General features: G+C 36.5%; 2 protein-coding genes across 32 annotated transcripts; both read left to right on the top strand.

Annotated features, from left to right (window-relative positions):
* The first annotated feature begins 16,135 nt into the window (after positions 1–16,135).
* On the top strand, positions 16,136–17,305 carry LOC103966725 (glyoxylase I 4). The gene is made up of 3 exons (XM_009379924.3): positions 16,136–16,371; positions 16,568–16,670; positions 16,755–17,305. The coding sequence occupies exons 1-3, from the start codon at positions 16,208–16,210 to the stop codon at positions 17,040–17,042; spliced, it is 555 nt and encodes a 184-aa protein (XP_009378199.2). The 5' UTR covers positions 16,136–16,207; the 3' UTR covers positions 17,043–17,305.
* A 2,683-nt stretch (positions 17,306–19,988) lies between these two features.
* On the top strand, positions 19,989–24,250 carry LOC103930964. 31 transcript variants are annotated; one of them, XR_007260056.1, is made up of 10 exons: positions 20,001–20,320; positions 20,703–20,744; positions 21,090–21,152; positions 21,870–21,940; positions 22,129–22,180; positions 22,414–22,476; positions 22,606–22,704; positions 23,250–23,303; positions 23,681–23,748; positions 23,852–24,203. XR_007260056.1 is itself a non-coding variant. In XM_048588840.1 (7 exons), exons 2-6 carry the CDS (start codon positions 20,824–20,826, stop codon positions 23,727–23,729), a joined length of 273 nt encoding a protein of 90 aa, XP_048444797.1. In that variant the 5' UTR covers positions 19,989–20,320; positions 20,703–20,823; the 3' UTR covers positions 23,730–23,741; positions 23,852–24,250. The 31 variants fall into 31 exon arrangements, 4 of the variants coding, with proteins under 4 accessions (XP_048444797.1, XP_048444781.1, XP_048444785.1 ...); XR_007260061.1 differs by having other exon boundaries at positions 19,996–20,320; positions 21,870–22,180; positions 22,606–22,813; positions 23,681–23,741; XR_007260068.1 differs by lacking the exon at positions 21,870–21,940 and having other exon boundaries at positions 19,998–20,320.
* The last annotated feature ends 112 nt before the right edge of the window (positions 24,251–24,362 follow it).

The raw sequence follows: 24,362 nt of genomic DNA on the forward strand, positions 1-24,362 counted from the left end.
ATCTCTCGTTGTAGTTCTTCTTCTCCGTGCCGCACCAAGGTAAGAAAAATTTGAATTTTCTTCTTCTTGAATTATTTGGGAGTCTTAGGACTCAAAAAATTGGCTTAGTGGGGGCCATAGGTGTGGGTGACACATAGCAATGAGCCACGGGGCTGCTTAGTGGCGTAACACGGGTTAGCTTGGCTTGGCCGAGGTGCTGGCGGTGCGAGCTGGGCTCAGCGAGAGGTTGATGTGGGCCAGGTGACACGATGTTAGGCTCGGGCCCGCCAGAAATTGGAGGAGGGAATGAGAGTGGAAATGTGACTCTTCTCCTGAGCTGTATGTTGGGATTTACTTTTCAGATGCCGCGTCTTTTCTAGGAAGTGATCTGCTCCATGTAATGGGCGCCTGCTCAATGTTCCCCAAATGCAGTTCATGCAATGGTGGGGTTCTCAAACTTGAGCAGGTTCTTTGATCTTGGCTTGACCATAAATGAGTTTTGGTACTTCTTTGAGATTGGCCACAAGAAAAGTGTAGGGCAGCTGAGGTCTCGCCATAAGCTGCTTGATGCTTCTAGCAAATGTGACCGTAAGTGGGCAAAAGATACCTTGGAGGTGAGCGAAGAGTGGGAATCTAACTCTTCTCCTGAGCTGCATGTCCCGACTACCTTTATCAGTAGTAACTGAACTACTTCATGCTTGTCCTGCTTGAATGTTTTGTTGAGTTTCTCCATGACTTCAATTTATTGATTGTCCTTCTCACTTTGCGTAGATTCGGAGTTTAGCTCAACTCAAAAGACTTCTGCAGATATGAAGAAAGTGCACGTCGCCTAGGGCATTCCTGCTGAGTACCATGAGTGGCGCTGGCTGGTCAATCTTCTTTGTCAGGAAAAAGGTGGCCTGCCTTCGAAGGAAGAGATAAAGCGGATAAAGGATGAAGCGTTGGCTCGCCCCACGTACTTCCACCACATATGGAAATGCCCATTATACTTACACCCTAAATCAATTATAAATTTGTATTTTAAAAATTATTGGACTAACATTTTAATTCATTAATACACTGATATTAGGGACTTCGATCAAAATCTGAATACTGATAAGGTCTTGGTCAATGAACATTAGTAAATATGGACCAGATACTAATTTTTCCTAATTTTTTTTCATCTTCAGCTATGTAAGGCTAAATCTTTTTATTTTAACTTGGAATACACATATTGGGGCTCGCGAGGGGCTTAAGAGCTTGCTATATGTATTGTTCTTGGCTAAATGTAACCCTAATTACTCTTTTTGGCAAATTCATTTTCACCCTTGGTTGGAGACAAATTTAAATTTACACAAATTCACGCCTTTTCTCCTTTCTAAATTATAAAATATAAGTATCTGTTTTGTTACTTGAACCTCGCTGGGAAGGACCCTCTAAGGCCATCTCAAACCGAAGGGTCCAGAGGGCCAGATGGCCGAAAATAGCCCGAAAACCGTCTCCAACTGAGTGCTAGGCCAGAGGGCTCGTGGAATTTGAGAGGGCCCCACGGAATCTAAAAGGGCTGGAGGGCTGGAGGATTGGCTACATGCAGCCAGACAGCCAGCCCGGGGCTGGCTAGAAAAATCATTATTCCTGTCGGTTATAACCGACAAGAATCCTTAAGCTAAAATTCAAATGCAACGGCTAGCTGACGTCAGCTAGTCGTTGCATTAGAATTTTTTTTTTTTTTTTTACAGTTTTATTATTATTTTTTATTTACAAAATTTTTCCTATAACTTCTATTTCACAAAATTTGTTTCATATTTTTTTTAAATTATATTTTTTTTCCTATAACTTCCTAAGCCATTATACAACATTAAATTAAATTAAGTAACATGAAACAACATTAAACAATATGAAACAACATTAAATAATATTAACCAACATACAAATTATACAACATAAAAAAAACATTTAACAACGTGAAACTTAAACAATATTTTTAAAAACATTTAACAACATAAAACTTAAGCGTCTACTCCATGCTTCTTTTGGCCCAAAGATGTGCAACAAGATCCTGTTGTAGGTACTTGTTTGTGGCACGAGAACGTATCATTCTATAGCGCCTCATGTACTCATTTATAGAGATACTACTAGTTCTTGGATTGAAAGGCAAATTAGGCCCATCATATACTTTTGCACGAGCCCTTCTTGACCTATTTGGATCTTCTTGGTCATCATCAAACTCTCCATCAATGTACCCATCTCACTCATCCTCCACTATCATATTGTGTAATATGATGCAAGACATCATGATGGAGTCCAACGACTAGCTAACGTCAGCATGATGTCAGCTACCAACGACTAGCTGATGTCACCTAGCCGTTGGATTTGAATTTAAGCTATAGTTTTTAAATAATAAATTATGTTTGGCCCTATGACCCTTTGGCCTTCGGTTGGAGACAGTTTTTTGTGATAGGGCTAAAACGAGCCCTATGGCCCTTTGGCCCTTGGTTGGAGATGGGGGCAAATATGGCCCTGTACTGTTCATTAAAATATTAATTTCTTGGAGGGCCAAAGGGCTAAAACGAGCCCTCTGGCCAGCCCTCGGTTGGAGATGGCCTAATAGGTTGGCTTTTACTTACATGGCACAACCTATACATTTGTCTTTACGTTTGTTTGTCTTTCTTAAAGAAATTTTTCAGTATATTCAGAATATGAATCAGTACTCTACATACCACAACACAAATAAAGATGAAATATATTATTCTATATTCATCTACTTATATAATGACACATGATACATTTTGTTCCGCGAATAAAATAAGTTCACGTCTTTCTTAGGTGATGACAAAGAACGCCGCTCCGTTTGTAATCCAAGTGTAATTGATTAAGCAATTGTCAATAGAGTGGGCTAAAGAAAACTTTGATTATGCGATGGATTGTCATATCCCAATTGTCCCACCTTAGTCTTGAATATCCTTTCTTTAGTTATACCATGATCCATGAAAGAATGCCACATATAATTTAATACACCTCGAAGTTGTGATAATTAAGCATAAGCAACAAGGACTAAGATCCATCTTACTTTTCCTTGCTTGTTCAAAACGAAAACCCAACTAATGAGATCGGACGCTGTTTCTTAATTGTTGTGGTAAGTCAAGAGCTTCACTTATATCTGGTGTGAAAAAATAAATAAATAAAAAAAGAGCTTCACTTATATGTTATCATTTATTAATATTAATTGAGAGCAATGGTTAACAACTATAGGTATACATATACTACATGAAAAATGATTTTCACACTTTGTTTCTCTTTCTATGCTTATTAATTTGGTTTTGTTTTTTAATTCCTCTTTAATTTATTCAATCTGACAGTTAGAAAAAAAAAAAAAAAAGACAAAGAAAGAAAAAAAAATTGCATAAATCATTTTCAATTCGACATATATATAGCTCTGACGTTTTGCTATACATGACACGTATGTACGTAGCAACATCTTCCTGCATGACTGCATCTTATTAAAATCTTGACGTGTTAGGTGTATTACCTTCCCATCAACTCAACGGTTTTGGTGCGTACCAGTCTAAAGAGAATAGGAGTAATATCTTTAACCAAATAATTTAACCTCTGCTGGTGCAAAAGAACATGCAAATGCTGATTAAACTTAGTACATTAACGTGAAGTAGGTAATGGGTTAATTAATAGGGTCATTAGTTTATGTCAAATATTAACTCACTCGCAAGCAGCCAATTTGTAGTGGTACAGGTAATAGATCAAATTCAAATGTCCAAGAAAAGCACAGTGCTTAATTAAAAAAATATTTAAAAATAAAAAAAATAATACTGAACTTCGCACACGCAAGATATATACTTGTCAAATTGTGTTTGGTTTTAACTATAAAGCATCATCTAATTTAATCTTCAAATCCGTACAAGAAATAAAAAGTTAAATTGCATGATTATATTTTACAACTTACATCCAACAAGGAAAGTGTGTTAATGGGCTCTAAAATTCAGCCATTTTATAGAGCACACTCAAACTCATCGGATTTTTCCAATTTAGAGTGTGATTCAGTTTTCATGCATCGGATTCTATCACGATTTATGATCGATTTTACATAATACAAGTAAAGCGGGTGCAAAACCCTTCAATTTTATAGGAACCCATAGCTTAATAAGCCCAATTATTATGTCTGCGCAGTGTTGCTTTCTGTTATGTGCTCCGACATGATTATTGATTGGAGGGTCGAAGGCTTCTTGTGAACATGGACTTGCGGAGATGGAAATTGAAGAGCAGAATTCTAATGTTTGATTTTCTTTTCTTTTTCTTTTTTGGTGTAGAGAGGGGTCTAGTGTTTGATTTTCCACGGCCGCTGCAGTGGAATCAGGTCTACGGGCATGAGAGGAGGACAAGTGGAGCTTTAAACTCTTTTGTGCTGGTAAATGGATTGAAGTTGTTGGGACAAGGTTGGAATTGGACTTATGCTTGAAAACGTGTAAAGGCTATTTATGGTGATATAACCACTAACTTGACTAATTATATATAAGAATAAATTTCACGATGTAATAATTTATAATTTTTTAAGTCTCGTCTTAAAAAATGTACACATGGTTTTAATTGTCATAAGTAAAAAAATATGTCATATTGTTACAGATAAAAATTGGGCAATTAGCTACAATAATCATATTTTGACAATTCATCAGTTGTCATTATATCATTGTTGTGTTGTTGTTATATCATTGTTATGTCGTTAAGATATGATCAACATGTTGTTGTTACTAAAAAAAAATAATCATTTCTACAAACCAAATGACAAAATAAACAAAAGTGTTATTGTAGCTAATTTCCCATAAAAAGTTAAGATAAAATGATATATTTTAGAGTTTAGATGTCTTTCTATTTTCTTTTTAATTTTACATCTTAAAAATAGGCATGCTCCATTTCTAACTTAGTACCTCAAGGGTACAGGTAAATACTCTTAACCACTGAAACTACAAGTCCCTTGTAAACAAATTTTTTTTTTCTATACAAGTGACAGTTGGGAGCAGAAAATCAAACTTAAAACCACGAGTGCCACCGGAGTTATGTTGAGTTTGGGCTCATACACGGACATGGCAAGTTAAGTAAGTAGCCCGACCCAAACACGAAGGATATAAACTCATAAAAACCAAAGACCAATACTCTCCTAATTCCACTAATCATATGAGCTTTTAACTGAATCAATCAACTACATAAATTGAATACTTTCCCATCGTTTCTAGAATTAAAGAATTTTCGCCCTTATTTTTTACCTTTGATCAGAATAACAATTTCAATAGATAAACTTCAACAGTCCAACAACAACGTCTACAAGACAGCAAAAGCGCCAAGCTTTATAGGGCAACAAAAATGATGGGATTGGATCACTGTCCGCTTATTGTGAATTGTGAACCAGAGACCGTTAAAGGTAAATGTCCTTCAAGTCTGAAGTCTTTTGGACTAAAGAAGAAGAATGCAGAGAGATTATTAAAAAAAGCTGGGAGGAAGAGTTTGAAGGTGACTGGTTGGTGAAATGGCAAATGAAACTTAATCTATGTCGAAGTAGGTTGAAGGAATGGAGCAAGAGAAAGTTTAGACAGAGAAGCATACAAATTGAAGAATTAACGCAACATTTGAGTAATCTTTAGAGCAAACGGAAGGAAAATGTTGATCAAATTCAATCCACTTCTATGCAGCTTGATAGTTTATGGAAGCAAGAAGAGAGTTGTTGGTAGCAGCGCTCAAGAATTAAATGGTTGCAATACGGAGATGCTAATACTTCTTTTTTCCATCAAACTATGGTGCAACGGAGAAGGCAAAACAAGATTGTGAAGATCAAGGATGGTAATGGGCAATGGGTTGAAAATCCTAAACAGATAAGAAGAGTTGTTGAGGATCACTACAAGACTTTATTTGCATCTGACGGGCCAAGAGATTGGGGCACAATGTTGGAATTTATTGAGCCGAAGGTAACCACGGAGATGAACCTTACTCACACTTGCCTGTTAAGAGATGATGAGATTGAAGAAGCGGTGTTTCAAATGAGGGGCTTGAAGGTGCCAGGTCCTGATGGGTTTCAAGAAATCTTCTATCAATGCTATTGGGATGTAATTTCCCAAGAAATGAAAGGAATTGCCAACGATTTTATGAATGGGGAGGCTAGCCCTAAAAAATTAAACTCCACGCAAATTGTTCTGATCCCCAAAGTCTCGAATCCGGAGACTGTAGCTTAATTCAAACCCATAAGCTTATGCAATTTCTCATATAAGGTACTTTCTAAAGTTCTTGCTAATCGTCTCAAACCCCTTTTACAAAATTAATTTTTCCAATGTATAATGTTTTTGTTGCTGGTCGGTAAATTCAAGATAATATCATGATAGCCCATGAGATATTTCATTTTATGAACCCAAGAAAAACGAAAAAGAAGTTTGAGTTAGGAATAAAGTTGGATATGAATAAGGCTTATGATCGAGTGGATTGGGACTTCCTGAAGGAGGTCATGATCAAAACGGGATTTGATAGGAGGTGGATTGATTTAATAATGGAATGAGTGGTCTCGGTTGATTTTTCCACCATAATCAATGGCAAGGCAAGCCAGAAATTTCTCCCTTCCTACGGGTTTCGACAAGGGGATCATCTCTCACCCTACTTATTTCTGTTTGTAAGTGATGTTCTCTTTTTACTCATTCAAAAAGCTGTGGATTTGAATTATCTTAAAGGAGTAAAAATTAGCTCAAATAGTTCGAGCATTTCACATATGTTCTTTGCGGATGATACTTTAATTTTCCTCCAGGCCACAAAATAACATTGCAGGAATATTGTTCAAATTTTAAATGCGTATTGTGCAGCATCCGACCAGCAGGTTAGCCTCAATAAATCAAGTGTTTATTTCAACACTAATACCGCAAGAAGTTTAATGGAGGACTTGGGTGGAATTTTGGGAATGCTAGTAATTGGGAATCCTGGAACTTACCTCAGTCTCCCAACAATCTAGGGTAAATCAAAACGGCAAGCTTTAGGCTATATTAAAGAACGTTTGATGAGGAAAATTCAAGGCTGGAAACAAAAGCTACTGTCACATGGGGAAGGAAGTGCTTATCCAAGTTGTAGCTCAAGTTGTACCAATCTACCCAATGAATATTTTTAAATTTCCTGCGAGTAGTTGTAAAGAATTTTATTCTCTTTTAGCAGGATTTTGGTGGGGTCAGAATGAAGAAAAAAAGATCCATTGGGTCAGTTGGGAAGTGTTAGGCCTACTAAAACAAGATGGAGCATTAGGGTTCAGAAATTTTCAAGAATTTAATGTTGCCCTGTTGGCTAAACAATGTTGGAGAATGGTGAATGAACCGGATTCTTTATGGGTCAGATTTATGAAAGCAAGATATTTCCATAATTCCTCATTTCTAGATGCCAAAAAAAGGAAGTAGAGCTTTGTGGGCATGGGCAAGCTTACTAGAAGAGAGAGAGGTTCTCTTGAAAGGTGCGTAATGACAGGTAATGAGTGGGAATAACATAACGCTTTGGGTTGACAGATGGGTTCCATCACTCCCAAATGGGCATCCTAATCCATGCAAGGCTACTATTATAAACAAGAATGGGATGTTCAGCCTATTAGTTCTATTATATCGCAGAGGGAGATCAATGAAATAAAAGAACTACAAATAGGGGATCCTAGTTGCAATGGTAGGCTAATCTGGCCTATGAAAAAAAGAGGCACGTTAACTGTTAAATCAAGTTACCATTGGATTCATAGCAAGGAGCATCCTAATAGACTTCAGAGGGACTCCTCACTGCCACAAATTAGTAATCGAGTGTGAAAAGTGTCTAGAAGTTAGAAGCCCCTCCAAAAATTCGGACTTTCATGTGGAGAGTACTTCATAGAGCTTTTGCCACGAGGTTGGATTTATTCAAGAGACATGTTGTTGCCTCACCAATATGCCCCATTTGTAAAGAGCATGAGGAATCTGTGGAACATTTACTCTTGCAATGCCCGTAGGTTGAACCAGTTTGGTTTGGTGGTCAACTCAGCTACAAGGTGAATAAGAATGAAATTACTACTTTTAGTAATTGGTTAAATTCTTTAGTTGAAACCAATATGGGGGGAGCAAGCAAGAAAAAACTGTACTGATGTCACAAGCTGCATTTACTTGTTGGAACATTTAGAAAGAAAGATGCAATGCTATTTTCAATCAAAAAATTGTGTCACCTTTGTAAGTTATGTTATCCATATTGTTTGTATGATCAAAACACAAGATATACAATTATATAAATTTATATGAAGCACTTACTTGTTAAAGGTGCAGTAGCCATGCAAACAATACATGATTGAGAGAATACCAACTCTTCTGCGAACTCCTAGCTTGATGACAATGCTCTATGGGAAGCCTTAGTTGTCATGTCTAGGGTTAGCAGGGACCAGTGTTTATATACTAGCCAAAAAGTCTTAGATTTCGTCCATAAGGGAAAACTAAAACTCTCCTTTCTTGGTTCTCAAGTAAAATATCATAATCATATATTATTAAGGATTCAATCAAAACCTACTTATAATGTAAGACACTTAATGTAGGGCTGATATAAGGAAATCAAATCACAACTAAACAGATGTCCAACTTATACATTCCTATTACGTATAGTAGACCATTTATGGTTGATTTATGTTGAATAAATCCAACATTTTCCCACTTGATCTACTAATTGTAATGATCATGCTTCAAAACATATGTCGGAGGTCATTGTTTCTTTAATGGCCATATCACTACGATCCAATCCCATCCTTAATTCAAATTTCTGTCAAATGGACTTCTCAATGTAGGATTAACAAGGTTGTAAAGATATTTCATCTCAGAACCTTCATAATCACATACACTGAGTCAACCATTCATATGAAAACCATCAGATTATGATCTAGAGATGAACTGTAACTCAAGAATTGTCTTACTCTGTATCATCTCAGGTCCACTTTATCGTAACTTTCATAAGTCACACCTTATGCTTTTAAACGGTCTACATGTTTACCAATGCAAACTTTTTACCATTCCAAAGTCACGCTTACGCTTTTAAGCAGTCCACATGTTTGCCAATGCAAACCTTTTATCATTCCAAAATGACACGTTATGCTTTTCAAGCATTCTGCATGTTTGCCAACGCAAACTTTTATTATTCTAAAATAAACTTATGCCAAAAGAATTAAATATGCATGCATCATGTGAACACAAATAATTAAAAATAAAAAAAACAATCTTTATTCAAACCCAACCTCGGAAACAAACCACATCTCAAAACTCAAAGCTCAGTGAGTTTAGCTCACTTATTTTATTGCAACTTAAAAATAGTTTTCTACTCCCACTAACTCAGCATATCAAAGTTCAAGATCAATCCCATATTTTCTACATGCTTCTTGAAAGACATGACTGAATGTGGCTTGTTCAAGGGATCTGCAAGCATTGATGTAGTATCAATATAGTTGATCTTTATGAACCCTTGCTTAATCTTTTCCCTAACCAACTTGTACTTGATATGCATGTGTTTGGTCCAAAAGACCTCTTGTTGTTCTTCGAATAGAAAGCTGCAGCAGTATTGTCACAAAATCTCTGCAACGAATTTGTGACAATATTGAGAACTCTCATTCCCTCTATAAACTTTTCCAATCCATACTGCCTGGGAAGTAGCTTCAAAACAGGCCATGTATTCTGCCATCATGGTAGATGTAGCTATGTTCTTTTGTTTCATACTTTTCCACGAGATTGCACCTCCTGCCATCACAAAAATGTAGCTAGAAGTTGATTTCAATGAGTCTTGACATCCTGCGAAATCTGAATCACAGTAGTCAACCAACTCAAGCTTATCACTTCTCTTGTATACCAATTTATAGTCTTTGGTTTTCTACAAATATCTGAGCACCTTCTTTGCTGCAATCCAATAAGCATGTCCAGGATTCGACTGATATCTCCCCAGCAAACTCAATGCAAAAGCAATGTCAGGTCTGGTGCATACTTGTGCATACATTAGGCTCCCTACGACTGAAGCATATGGTTTATCATTCGTCTCAAGCTTTTCAGCTTCAGTTTTGGGACTTTGCAGTTTACTCAACTTATCCTCTTTTGTTACTGGTACATCACAGCCACTTGCATGTTGACATATTGAACCTCTTGAGTATTTTCTCAATATACCCCTTTTGTGATAACCCAAGTAGTCCTATGTTTTTGTCACGAGTGATTTCGATTCCCAAGACATAAGACAGCTTCACCCATATCCTTCATCTCAAAGTTGTCACTGAGTATTATTTTAGTTTCATGCAGAAAGGTTAGGTTAGTGCTTGCTATGAAAATATCATCCACAGTAAAACACCAATATGGCGAAGTGTCTCCCACTGGATTTAAAATATATACACACATCTTCAGAATTCTCAATAAAACCGTTTGATTGCATGACTTCATCAAACCTCAAGTAGCATTGTCTTGAGGCCTTTTTTAGGCCATAAATCAACTTCTTGAGTTTGCAAACCAATTCCTTACTATCAGCATTAATGAATCCCTCAGGCTATCGCATATAAATTTCTTCCTCCAAACTGTCATTTAGGAATGCAGTTTTTACATCCATTTGATGTAAATGAAGATCATAGTGAGCCACCAAAGCCATTACAAACCTAAATGAATATTTTGTTGAGACTGGTGAGAATGTCTCAGTGTAATCAATTCCCTCTTGTTAAGTGTATCCCCTTGGCTACAAGTTTAGCCTTAAATCTTTCAATTTCTCCCTTGGAGTCCTTCTTGGTCTTATATACCCACTTACATCTGATCGGTTTTGCTCCCTTTGGTAACACTGCAAGTTCCCACACTGTATTCTTTTTCATGGATTCAAGTTCATTCTCCATAGCTTTCACCCACTCTTCTTGCTGCAATCCACTTATAGCCACTTATAGCCTCTCAGAGACACCATTCTGTTATTGTGTTCCATGATTTATATATTGAGCTACAATTCCTTCACTTTGCAGATAAAGTGCAAAAAGTTCTAGATTTCTTCCATGTTCAGTGTATCTTCCATAGTATTCACGACCTCTGTTAGACCTCACAGTTTTGATTTTCTTATCCAACTGTTTTTCAACTTCAGCCTTGTAAATTTGAAAAGCATTCAAAGCACTGGACTTCTCAGTAAGCAAATATAAGTAACTATATCTCGAATGGTCATCTATGAATGTTATGAAATACCTATAACCATCATACGTAGGCGTAGGGAAATGACCACATATGTCAGTGTGTATGAGCTCTAGTAATCCATTACTTCTGATTGCATCTTTCTTGTGTGAACTCACCATTTTTCCTTTAATGCATTCAATACATGTAGCCGGATTATCAAACTCAAGTGGTGGAAGTATGCCACTTTTACTTTGGTTCCTTATTCTCTCAATTGAAATATGCTCTAATCTTTTGTGCCAAAGAGTGGAGAAAGTCTCATTTTGATTCAATCTCTTTTGTCTGACCATGTGTGCTACATGTTTTGACTCTTTGCAATTCAATCTAAACATCCCACCAACATGCAAACCATTTCCAACAAGCTGAGAATTTTTATAGATCGAAAAACCACTATCATTTATTGAAAATACAAAATTCTTCATAACTAGTTGACTAACTGATACTAGATTCCTTCGAATTGAAGGTACACAGCACACATTCCCAAGGTCTAATGTAAAACCAGACTCTAACTTTATTCTAACTGTTCCACTGAACTCGACAGCAACTCTTCCACCATTCTCAACGATCACTGAGACTTCATCCCTTTTTGGCACTCTCTTGCTTATGAATCCCTGTAATGAATTTGTCATATGTATTGAAGCACCACTGTCAAACCACTAAGAATCCCTAGCATATTCAATATTATTTGTTTCAAAACAAACTAAAACTTCACCTTTAAAAATCATAACATTACCTTTCCCCTTGCCAATCCACTTTTTGTATTTCTGGCAATGTCTTTTCATGTGGCCAGGTTTCTTGCAGAAAAAACACTTGCCTTTGACAACTTTGGAACCCTTGTTTGCACCTAGCTTGGAGTGATTTGATGCCCCCTTGTTGTAATCTTGCCTTGCAGTATTATTATGGTCGTCAGTCACCATATTCACTTTCTTTTCAAAAATTTCATGCCTTATGTGTTGCTCCTCATGCACACAGATCGCAATCAGTTCATTCAGACTGCACTTTTCCTTTTGTGCATTGTATGTGCTTTTCAGTTGTGAATGCTCATTTGGCAACGAGTTAAGTGCCACATGAACTAAGAAAAGATCATTCATAGGGACCTTGAGAGCATTTAATTTTGCACCAATATCTAGCAATTCTCATATATGCTCCCTTCCACAACCTATACCATTATACCTTTTAGACATGAGCTTATTCATGAGATTCCCAGTTTCTGCCATATCTGATTCCTTGAATTTTTCATCAATAGATGCCAAGGAATCCTTGGCATTCTTGGACTCAGGGATGCCACCTCTCATTGTATTAGACATGGACTTCTTGATCACCAAGAGAGCAATTCGATTAGCCTTCTACCACTTTTCATATTTTGCTTTAACATTAACTGTAGCATCTGCAGCAGGTTCTGGAGGAGAATCTTCCCTTGTTGCCATGTCTAAATCCATTAATCCCAGACAGATTTCCAAGTCTTGTTTCCACTTTTTGTAGTTTGTTCCACTTAGGGTTTGAACAATGTTCATAGCATTCATCACTGAATATATACACACACACACACACACAACATGCATGCATTGATTAAACCAATCCCAAAAACTTCATAAAAACGAAATTGATCCAACACTTATGAGCAAGATGAATCAATATGTCTTCCGACACTAATTTATGTGTTATACCAGTTACCTTCATGCTGATTCCCAACACTTGTGAGCAAGATGAGAACTTTCACTACTGATATAGCACATAAATCATGTCATACCATTCATATATGATCCAGAAAACAATGATCAACACTTGTGAGCAAGAAGAACAGTCTCTATATCATATATTGAATGCAATTTTATGAACAACAACTTTACTACATGATTCAATCTCTCGTGATAAACGGTTGTAGCTTGAATATATGATTAATTGAATTATGCAGATGATGTCCATATCAACCTTATAAGTACCGAAGTACTAATGATCATGCAGAATAGTTAAAACTGACATGAATTAAAAACTATGCAAACACTGAATGTTTTCGACAGTCATCAAATATAGTTATAACTTTATACATGCAGGTTGATCAATCGAAAATATATGAGGTATTGATTCTTTATTGGTTTAAACCATACAAACAATGGCTCTGATACCAACTGTTATCCATATTGTTTGTATGATCAAAACACAAGATATACAATTATATAAATTTATATGAAGCACTTACTTGTTTAAGGTGCAGCAGCCATGCAAACAATGCATGATTGAGAGAACACCAACTTTGGTACGTTTGCCATGATCGAGAGAAAACACCAACTCTTCTGCGAACTCCTAGCTTGATGACAATGCTCTATAGGAAGCCTTAGTTGTCATGTCTAGGGTTAGCAGGGACCGGTGTTTATATACTAACCAAAAAGTCTTAGATTTCGTCCATAAGGGAAAACTAAAACTCTTCTTTCTTGGCTCTCAAGTAAAATATCAAAATCATATATTATTAAGGATTCAATCAAAACCTACTTATAATGTAAGACACTTAATGTAGGGTTGATATAAGGAAATCAAATAGCAACTTAACTGATCTCCAGCTTATACATTCCTATTACATATAGTAGACCATTTATGGTTGATTTATGTTCAATAAATCCAACAAGTTATTCATAAGATTAATTGTGTGACATCCCACATCGTCCAGGGGAGTGATCCTTATATGTATATTCTCATCCATACCTAGCACGAGGCCTTTTGGGAGCTCACTGGCTTTAAGTTCCATGGGAACTTCGAAGTTAAGCAAGTTCGTGCAAGAGCACTCCCATGATGGATGACCCACTGGGAAGTTCTCGTGTGAGTTCCCAAAAACAAAACCGTGAGGAGCGTGGTCGGGGCCCAAAGCGGACAATATTGTGCTACGGTGGTGGAGCAGGCACGGGATGTGGTGGGTGCCCGGCGGGGATGTGACAATTTGGTATCAGAGCCTAACCTTGGCCATGGTGTGCTGACGAGGACGTCGGGCCCCTAAGGGGGGTGGATTGTGACATCCTACATCGCCCAAGGGAGTGATCCTTATATGTATATTCCCATCCTTACCTAGCATGAGGCCTTTTGGGAGCTCACTGGCTTCGGGTTCCATAGGAACTCCGAAGTTAAGCGAGTTCGCACGAGAGCACTCCCATGATGGATGACCCACTGGGAAGTTCTCGTGTGAGTTCTCAGAAACAAAACTGTGAGGGCATGGTCGGGGCCCAAAGCAGGACAATATCATGCTACTATGGTGGAGCGAGCCCGGGATGTGGTGGGTGCCTGAGCCAAGATGTGACAAATTGCGCTTATGGAGTCTTTATAGAGGTTGCTAGAAGAAATCAAAAGGTTGCAACTCGATGCAGTCAAATTCACGCAACTGGCGAAATCTAATTGGTAATCCTCAACTTGGTACTAGGTTTCCACCTGATATTTCTTTTTCAAAATAAATGTGGATGCTAGTTGGAACACAACCGCTAAATCAGGAAATGTGGGAGTAGTGATCAAAGGATTCAGATTGCAAGTTTGTTGCAGCTAAGAAATCATGCAACAAGGCTTCAAGGATGGCAGAATCATTGGCAATACTGGAGGTTGTACTTTGGCTAAACAATTGGGATTAGATAAAATTATTATAGAATCAGACTCAATGGAGATCATTCTATGCTTAAAAAAAACTCCATATGTAATGGTAGATGAGAGGCTTTCCTTTTATGGAAAATTATGAAGATGAAGGATTCATTATGATCATGCCAATGATCTTGGGTCCCTAGATCAGCAAATATGGTGGCTGATTGGATTGCATCTTTTAAGAATTCAAAGATGAGCGAAGCTCCTTGGGTCAATAGACCTCCATCTCGATTGTGCATATTTTGAACAAAGATTGACTGCCTTGCCCACATCAAGTTTAGTTTTGTAGGAGTGTTTAGGGTGATGCTGTGAAGTTGTTTCAGTGTCAATTCTTTTGTTGTATCCATCTTACACTCCTTTGTTGTATTCCTGTTAGTCCTTTGTTGGGCTTTCCTTGTACTTCGGCTTTATCCTGGAAATAAATGTCCAGTTTACCAAAAAAAAATAAAAAAAAAGAGCCCAAAAGCAAAAATTTACCGAAGACAAACGCCTAAACACAAGATATAGAATCACCCAAAAATATTGAAAAAGCTACAAAACATATGACGGATTAAAATGGTCATGCCAGTACTTTTTGTCACTTTCATATATTAAACAGGGCACAACATATTAACAAATCCCCAAAGTCAGGCTACATGTGCTAGAGAGAATTAGAAACACATTCAAAACATTTTGATTACTACCGTCCGAAATTTGCTCAAAGGGACGTATCAATCTCTTGGTGATGATATCTCGCCCTAACTTCGATTTTGGATCTGTTGAGTTTATAAGATCAGAGGACAAAGAATGCGATGCGGGAGAGGAAACATCAAAGAAATTTCTCAAAGTTTTGGCACCTTGTTGTTCCCTGTTTTCAAAAGCTTCAAAGAACTAATGAAAAGGCCTCGATTCCGACAAAGGTTGAGTCAAATTCAAATCACCAGAATTGTCTTTGTTTTTGCTTTAGGCTAGCAAACTCTGTGTTAGCATTTGAACTTGAAATGGGTTCAAGCCTCAAAAAAAAAAAAAAAAAAAATTGCAGAGTGTCTAAAAGAAGTACTTATCTTTTTACATACCAACTAGCTTTTGGTATAATGTTATTTCTCTTCCCAACGATGGGAGAGTCCAAATTCGATTTTTCCTCTCCGCCCTGAGTGGAAAAAATACCCTCTACTGTGACATAGTCTATGTGGCATTCAAAGATATTACACCCCTCCCAATATATCAAGGTGGACATTAGCTAAGAGGATGACTAGATTTAACTTGTCAGATGTGACTTGTGAGAATCTGCAAGGAAAGTTCCTCACAAGAGTAAGGATGCTGTGCAAAATTTCGAATAGGACTTGAAAGATGCTCCAAAGTGTGGCTTTATAAAAGGCACTCCCTTCTAGTTTTGTGATGCAGGGCATACGAAAAATCAAAGAGAGACTAAGTGCAAGTGAGAGTTATCGTAAGAGTGTGATATGGAGATTGAGGAAGCCAGCAACTGCGAGGCACTGCCTTTGCTCTCTTTAAATCATGTGTCTTTGTTGTGCAGATCAGTGTGGACTTCTATGAGGTTCTATGAAGAAGTGTTGGGCTTTGTTCTCATCAAACGCCCCTCGTCTTTCAACTTCAATGGAGCCTGGTTAGCTTTCTCTCTCTTATCATGCTTTTTAGAGTGCCAAAAATAAAATTCAATAAACATAAGGCCTAACAGTATAGACTTGTTTTTCACATGCAGCAAAGTTGAATATTACGGTTGTATCTTGTAAACAAATACATGCATATCCACGGCTTTGTGTAAAAGAAAATAACTAGTTAATCTGTCTGACCTTGTGTAGGTTGTATAACTATGGCATTGGGATACACTTGATTGAAAGTCCAGCAATGGAAGACTATGAATTGCGACCGATCAATCCCAAGGACAACCACATCTCCTTCCAAGTAAGAGCTGCACTGCTACTTATAGAACCTGTAATATTAATTATGGTCAAATATAACAGATATTTATCGGTGATGAACATGCAGTGCACTGATGTTGGACTTGTTAAGAGGAGGCTGCAAGATATGGGGATGAGGTACGTGACAGCCGTGGTGGAGGACGATGGGGTCAAGGTCGACCAGGTGTTCTTCCATGACCCGGATGGGTATATGATCGAGCTCTGCAACTGTGAGAACATCCCCATCATTCCAATCTCTGCTTGTTACTTAAAGCCCCGAGGTAGCAGTTTCAAGAAGGCACCGACTAGTTGTGGATTCATGGAAACTGTGATGATGGAGAGCTTGAGCCTGGACATGATGAACTTCTCGTTTTGAGTTTCGGAAAGAGAGAAATGTTCCACCGCTTCTTGTCTACTGGGGAAAAATGTTACAAGTGTACTGCAGGTGTCTATATATATATCTATCATGTCTTGATCTGAAGACAAGTTGTATTGGTTTTCTGCTGTGTAATAAAAAAAATGCGAGGAAGATTGCGTTGTACTGTGTGTGAATATACTTGAATCTCTTGAAGCCAATATGTGGCATGTGATTAAGCTCATAATAATGAAAAAAGAAGCTCCCGAATACAGTTCTAGTTATTTTGGCCCCATAGAGTTGGATACATATCTTACTGAAGTTTCTCTTTCTTCACTTGTTCTAATTTGAGGTTAAATAAAGCACATAAATTGAATGCGTACAGGAAGGTTGGATGACCGGATAAAAGATAGGTTTCGAACATAATAAAACGCATAAATTTTAACTTAATTAACGATAGTGGTGGATCTGCACTAGGACGAGGGAATGTTGTTCCCCATACATTCCTGCTCGCTTGTTTCACTACCCTTAAATTATGTCATGGAAGCAACATGTTGGACAAAATGTCGATCTCTTAAAAAAGTTAGGCATGGCAACTTGGCAAGGGAGCAAATTCTTAAGACACTTCTCTCCAAAATTATTAGAGGAATTCCACTGTTGGAGGGTTGGAGAAGAACAAGGGTAAGGGCAATGGCAAGTAATTGTCACTCTAAAAAGTAATTGCCATTGTGCAACTCCACCCGTTGGGCAATTGTGAGGGCGTTTACTATTCACAAATATATTTTTTATGTCTTGTGTTTTTGAGTGTGAACTTTATAAATTTGTTCTTTGAAAACAAAACTCATGTTTAACTCAAATAATTTAATTTCAAATACAAAGCAAAGCGCATGATTACAACAAGGCAACAAGTGGTTGGATATTTATGGAATACTGAGTTGTGGTGTGGAGAATGAAGAAAATTGTTGGGTATTTATAGAATAAAAAAAATTTAATTTTTCCATTTTTCCTCTATTTTTTCATTTTTAACAATTGGATTAATCTTGACCATTTGTTTTTTCTTACTGTTGAATATGATGCACCAGAATGTACCACATGGCACGCATGGCACAACGGTAATTTTTCAATTTTTTTCCTTCGAAAATCCAACCGTCCAAGTTATCGGGCCATTGGAAATCGAACACCTCTCATTGCGCCACATCATGGAGCCGTTGTGCTCTTCTGTTGGAACTGTTGCAGCAGGCCTCACCATTGTAGGTTTTGTTAGCTAACATTAATCGAGGTTCTAAAGGCACTAGTCGGGCAGCGGGAAGAGGCCTAGTGCCTAGGCATTTAGGTGGGTTTTTAATTTTAGTTAATTTATTATATAACACATAAATAAATGTCTACTTATACTTAAAAAATACATAATTATATTGGAATATATAAATTACAAAATAGAATGCAATTTAAATTATAAAGTACTAAAACATATTCAAATTATTGGGAACAAGTATATAATGATTGTTCATACAAGTATCCAAAAATTTATTGAAAAATAAAAACAAAGTGGAAGTTATTTAGTTTTTGTCTAAGTGAGAGTTGCAATGTAGGCAAGTGCCTAGGCGGCTTTTTAGGCAGGTCTAGATGCCCAATCTTATTCTTAAACCCCTAATAATTAATAATGACGGTGATCAGCTGTTTAGCACCGCCTAGGCACTAGGCTGGAATTCTTGGAACACTGAAGTCAACCATGCCTGCTGTCGCAAGACCGGCTTTAAATTGCACAGACATTTGGACGAGCATTGCTTGACCCACCACTATGCCCTCCATTTTTTGGCCCATTGGAGATGTTTTGGAGCAATTGCATTGCCAACAGGTAAAAAAGCTCCTAGAATCAGCGATTCAATGTTTAAAAGCCTTTTAACTTTGTTCCCAACAGGAAAATATTCATGAGTCCACAAGTAATTAGCATTACGTATTTGGTGAAAACTTCTCACAAAGAGCTTTCGAGATCAAATCACTTGTATCATATTCTAACATCACAACAGTAGTATAAAAAATAAAATTGACTATGTACCACATTATATAGAAGTGAAATGATTTTCGCTCTCTATTATTTTGTTACTCTCCTTCTTCATTGTCATTAGATCTAAATAATTATACGTGAATCAAGAAAATATGAAAAAACAAAAAAGTCAAAGACCGTAAAATGTATGAAAAATATTTTTCTCTTGTAAAAACAAAATTTTCTTTTGGATTACCAGTTCTTGAATAAAATGGTAGGTTAGCGGTATTCATGGTGTCACGTCCTTCCCATCCCACTCATATATATTTATGCACCCGAAGATGGTTTGTGGACGGCAATACAGGATCCGAGCCATAAACAGAGTTTCCAAAGCAAAAGCCACCAAAGCAAAGTAACGACATTTATAATATCTTTAATATTTGAAAGTCATAATGAGAGTTTTGTGTCCCAAGGTTTTACGAAAAGGAACTAGACACAAAAGCCCTTGAAACAAAAAAACTTAAGTAGTGCAATGTTGAAAAGTTTGATGGGTAATGAATGCCAACAGTTCATTAGCAAAATTCTTCAGCATGGGCATAAGTTTTTAATGCCCATGCAAAGTGAAAGTTGAATATGAAAATACATAGAAATTGTATTGTCAAAGGAAGTGTCGTAAGTTTCAAAATGTATTAACTGCATCAGTTTGGAGTTGCTCTATAAATAGAGCACTTCGTATGTTTTCAAGTTACAGAAAATATAAGAAGAAGAGAACGAGATAAAAATATCAGTAACATCATCTATTTCTCTGCCTTTTATTTGTTATCTGCTTGTGCTATAATTTTAGTGTGGCATTTTATATCTACCTTGCACCTACCATTAAAAAAGTTATTCTTCTAACTTTGATCTTTTTATAACATGCAATACAGTATACAGACTTTTGATAAGGGATAGAAAGGTAAAAACATTAACTACAGAATTTGAAACGTGGGATGAAAGTGAAAAAGAGTACAGTTGCCAGTTCAGTTATCAGTCAAAACCAGAGAGTTTTACGGTTCCCACGATCGAAACTAGAGAGCAGTTTAATGTTCCCACGATCTGAGTTCAGTTGAAGGTTAAACAATAACTACCCACATACCACCGCTACACACAGATGAATCATCGAAAAGAGCCCAATCTTCGGAACCAGACTCTGGAACGCATCTCGGAACCCATCCTTCTTCACACCTTCGATCCCGGACGCCCACTTTCAGGAGCCCATCTCTTGGCCGTGTTCCTCCACCTACGCTGCCGCCGCCTTCATTGCCATCTTCTCCAGGTACCCAACTTCCCAATTTAAAAAACTAGGGTTTATTTTTGGGTTTTTTTCCTGTCGTTAATGAGAAAGAAATCTAATTCTCTGCAAATATGATTGCGCCTCTCATTGTTTGCTTTCTCTTGGGTGCATGCAAATCCTCTGCATATTCTCTCTCCTCCACCTACGGATGCCTCATTTCCATTTTTTCCAAGTACCCAACTTCCCAATTTAAAAAACTAGGGTTTAATTTTAGGTTTTTTTGTTGTTGTTAATTTGGGCATTGACAGAGCTATTTCCAATTCAACTTCAATATGTTGATTCTTTAGTCTATTTGGATGTGCAATGTGGTTTGTTAGAATATTTGTGTTTTATGCATCCCTACTGATTATTTCTTTCTATCAAGCGGAGAGGGAGAGGGCACCCAAAAAAATTGCAACTTGCTCAGGTGCTTACATTTTACACCACCAATCCAGTTTTTATTTTTCACTCTTTTCATTTTCTTTGTTCCTTGCAAATTTCTGAATATGGACTGGGACTACAAAGTGGAAGCTCTGAAAAATTCGAGCGGGTATTGATGACTTGATTTTCCATTTTTACCATCACCAATTCAATTCAGAACCTATGTCATGCTTAATTATTAATTGAAAAGTCAAGAGTGAAAAACATATTTATCTTAATCTTTTATTTTCAAAGAGTCTTCCTCGGTACAGCTTCTTAACTCTCAATCTTTTTGCTCATGTCAATCTTAATATTATTGGTTTGTACTCTTGGGTGCCGGTGATTTACATAGGGTAAGCTCTGGAAAATTAGCTCAATCGGATCTGCAAATGGGAGGAATACCTAACAGCAGCAGGTGAAGTTTTCTTTTTATTTGCAGTTTTTAAGTTACTTTGCATTCTTCATTTTTATCTCTTTTGCCCATATTCTGTACATCAATTTTGTTCATGCAGTCTGCATTTTCTGTATTTTTATCTTTTTCCTTCTTCATTTACATGGTTGTACTGCTCGAAAATTTTCTCATTTGTTGCTTGGATTTTTTATCTTCATCTATTTTTTTATGCATATTTTGTAATGGGTAGTTGGTGGAGGGACGTTGGTCTCTCTTTTGTTTATCTGAGTATTACATTCGATTGTATTGCACTTGGTTTCTTGGTACCAGACTTTTGATGAAACTGACAATTTATGAAATGATTGTAGAATGTTAATTATGCTATTTTCTTAATTTCTACAGTTATAGACTTTGGTAATGTCAATGCATTTAGGTGCTACAATGTCCCCAAAAAAAATAAAAATAAAATAAAACACCCCAATGATGAATATGTGACGCTACGGAAGACAAGAACTGTAGTTTTGAAGCAGCATTATAAAACAAATGGTTAGGTTTTATTTGTTTTTAAGGTGTGCTAGCCATTTTAATCAATTTAAAACGTTTTTTCTTTGATTTAGGGCCTATCACGAAACTTTTAGAGTATTAGTGTTAGGTTTCGTTTAATGATTACATTACTTAATTGTTTTAAATTTCAAACTTAAGTTGTATTGCTGAAAGTTTGATTACTAAATTACTTTACAGAAACAGAGTTCACAGGAGCTAAGCGGCTACTAAGAAGCAAAGACTCACAACATGCATATTGACTTAAAATGGTCTTGTTCTCTTTTGTTTCTCTTCCATGTTTTGTTGTATGTTTAACCATTCTATTTTCTATTTTGTTTTCGTAGCTCTTTTTGCTTTCGAAGTTTACTGCTCGGTTAAATATTTGTACTAAATTCTTCATCTTGTTAAGATTGGGTAAATTTAGGGATTCATGATTGGGTCCGTGGTTGAAGCTCAGGAAAATTAGCTCAATTGGATCTGCAAATGGGAGGAATACCTAACAACAGCAGGTAAAGTTTCTTTTTATGTGCAGTTACTTATGCATTTTTTTAAATTTCCACCATTTCCAGAGATTGGTGTGTTATTAAAAGGGATGTGATATGTAAGAACTGAAATTTAGCAACCTCCCTTTTTTTAAATGGTTTCTGAAGAATGGGTTTGATAGAAAATAATCTAAGTGCTCTACAAATATGCTTGCACCTCTCATTGTTTGCTTTCTCTTGGGTGCTTGTGATTCACATAGGGTAAGCTCCGGAAAATTAGCTCAATCAGATCTGCAAATGGGAGGAATACCTAACAGCAGCAAGTAAAGTTTTCTGTTTATGTGCAGTTTTTAAGTTACTTATGCATTTTTTATTTTTATCTATTTTGCCCATATTCTGTTCGTAAATTTTGTTCATTTAATCTGCAATTTCTGTATTTTTCATTGGCATAGGTATTGCAGTGACTGTTGTTGAACTGCTTCCCTGTGGAGCTGCTTATTGGTCTAGGGAGTTTTTGTGTAAAATGAGACGTAGTGTTTATCTATTTCCTAGTAACCTCCGACAACTACCCCGATATTCTATCAAATTCTTTTTTCATTCCCTCTCCCAGGTTTCCATTCCACCATTTTCAGCGATTAAAGCTGTGTATCACCGTTAAAAGTAAAAATACTTCTCAACCTTAAATTGTTTTGGTCCTGTCAAGCTTAAATAGGGATTACAAACTTGGACGTGCATATATGTATACTTACCATAATTCATTTTGAGTTTCATTTTGGCAAGCTTAGATAGGGATTACAGACTTGGACTATTAATCGGTATTGGGTATATATGTGTTTCATTTAGTGGTTTGCATTATTAAAATCAATTCCCTGTCTGTCAAGCTTAAATAGGGATTACAAACTTGGACGTACATATATGTATACTTACCATAATTCATTTTCAGTTTCATTTTGGCAAGCTTATATAGGGATTACAAACTTGGATTATTAATCGGTAGTGGGTATACATGCATTTCATTTAGTGGTTTGCATTACTAATATTAATTCCCTGTCTACATTCTCCTCATTTCTTTTTGGTTAAATATGCTTTGGTGCAGTGAATTAGTGGATCATTCAAACAGAAGTACAAACAGAATTACTGCATTACTAAGGTATTTCCCTCATTTCATTACTAAAGTATTTCCCTATCCATTCTTAATTTTGTTAGATGGTAGACAATCGCATAGCATGTTTAATATTTACTTTGAATGCCGTTAAGGGCATCACTTTTTAATGCCTATTGTCTTAATTTTGGTTATGGTGGTATATGTTTGGCTCCCTCCTATTAGTTTGCGTTAGTCTGTGTTTTTTCCTTTTCGAAATTCTCAATGTTATGTATTCTGTCAATTCGATAGTGTACATTTCATGAATCTTTTAACTGTGATCTAATTTGTACAAGCATCAATTTCCATTGTTGAATTTCAACGCTATGTTTCCATATTTTTCTTCAATTTTACTTTTATTAAGAATCATCAAATTGAAATTTCAGTTTTAAGATTTCCAGAGGACTTCAACATATCAAGTATGGAGGGAATTGATAGAACCAATATGTTAGAGGTTCTTACCTTATCTGCATTATTCCTCTTATGTAGAGATGATTTATTTTTTCTTCCTTTCAAAAAAAATAAAATTCATTCTTTTTGGCAATTTCTCAATGTAGGTCGGCAATAAAGGAGTTCACTTCGGACAAACAAATGTTCACAATTCTCAACAGTCAAACAAGAGGTATCGTAGGAGCCATCAACAAGGGCAAAGACGACAATCTATGAATTCATCACAGCGAGCTTGAATTTCAATGCGACGACATGCAAATTATCAAACCCGATTGAACTCGGTAAATATAGTACAAAATCAAACGGAAGTAAACCAAGATGACATAAGACCAACATATTTCTTTTTTTTTTTTTTTTGTCTCTATTAATTATATATTTGTAAATCCATATGTTGTATGAATATTTTTTTGTACAAATTATTAAGACACATCCATTAAGATTGAACGAATAGTTGTTTTACATTGTCATTGCCTTTTGTACTATCAATGGAAACATCCATTTAATAATTTTGTTATGTCTATAACAATTTGAACATTTGAATTGTATATATTTACCACAGTGACCAACGTTTTAACAAGTACTCCAACAACAACAAAAGAAAAAACAAAAAAATAAGGA

Source organism: the organism of the source record quoted next, unplaced genomic scaffold (assembly GCF_019419815.1).
Source record: "Pyrus x bretschneideri cultivar Hongxiangsu unplaced genomic scaffold, Pyrus_bretschneideri_v1 Contig1, whole genome shotgun sequence".
In the NCBI taxonomy this organism is placed as follows: domain Eukaryota; kingdom Viridiplantae; phylum Streptophyta; class Magnoliopsida; order Rosales; family Rosaceae; genus Pyrus; species Pyrus x bretschneideri.

Bases quoted from the DNA above. Each gene is read 5' to 3' on its own strand.
- LOC103930964 (XM_048588824.1), top strand. From the start codon at position 20,824: ATGGACTGGGACTACAAAGTGGAAGCTCTGAAAAATTCGAGCGG. The intron at 21,153-22,413 runs GTGAAGTTTTCT...TGATTCACATAG, and splicing joins GGAATACCTAACAGCAGCAG to GGTAAGCTCCGGAAAATTAG. The intron at 22,477-23,249 runs GTAAAGTTTTCT...GCTTTGGTGCAG, and splicing joins GGAATACCTAACAGCAGCAA to TGAATTAGTGGATCATTCAA.
- LOC103966725 (XM_009379924.3), top strand. From the start codon at position 16,208: ATGGAGATTGAGGAAGCCAGCAACTGCGAGGCACTGCCTTTGCTCTCT. The intron at 16,372-16,567 runs GTTAGCTTTCTC...GACCTTGTGTAG, and splicing joins TTCAACTTCAATGGAGCCTG to GTTGTATAACTATGGCATTG. The intron at 16,671-16,754 runs GTAAGAGCTGCA...ATGAACATGCAG, and splicing joins ACAACCACATCTCCTTCCAA to TGCACTGATGTTGGACTTGT.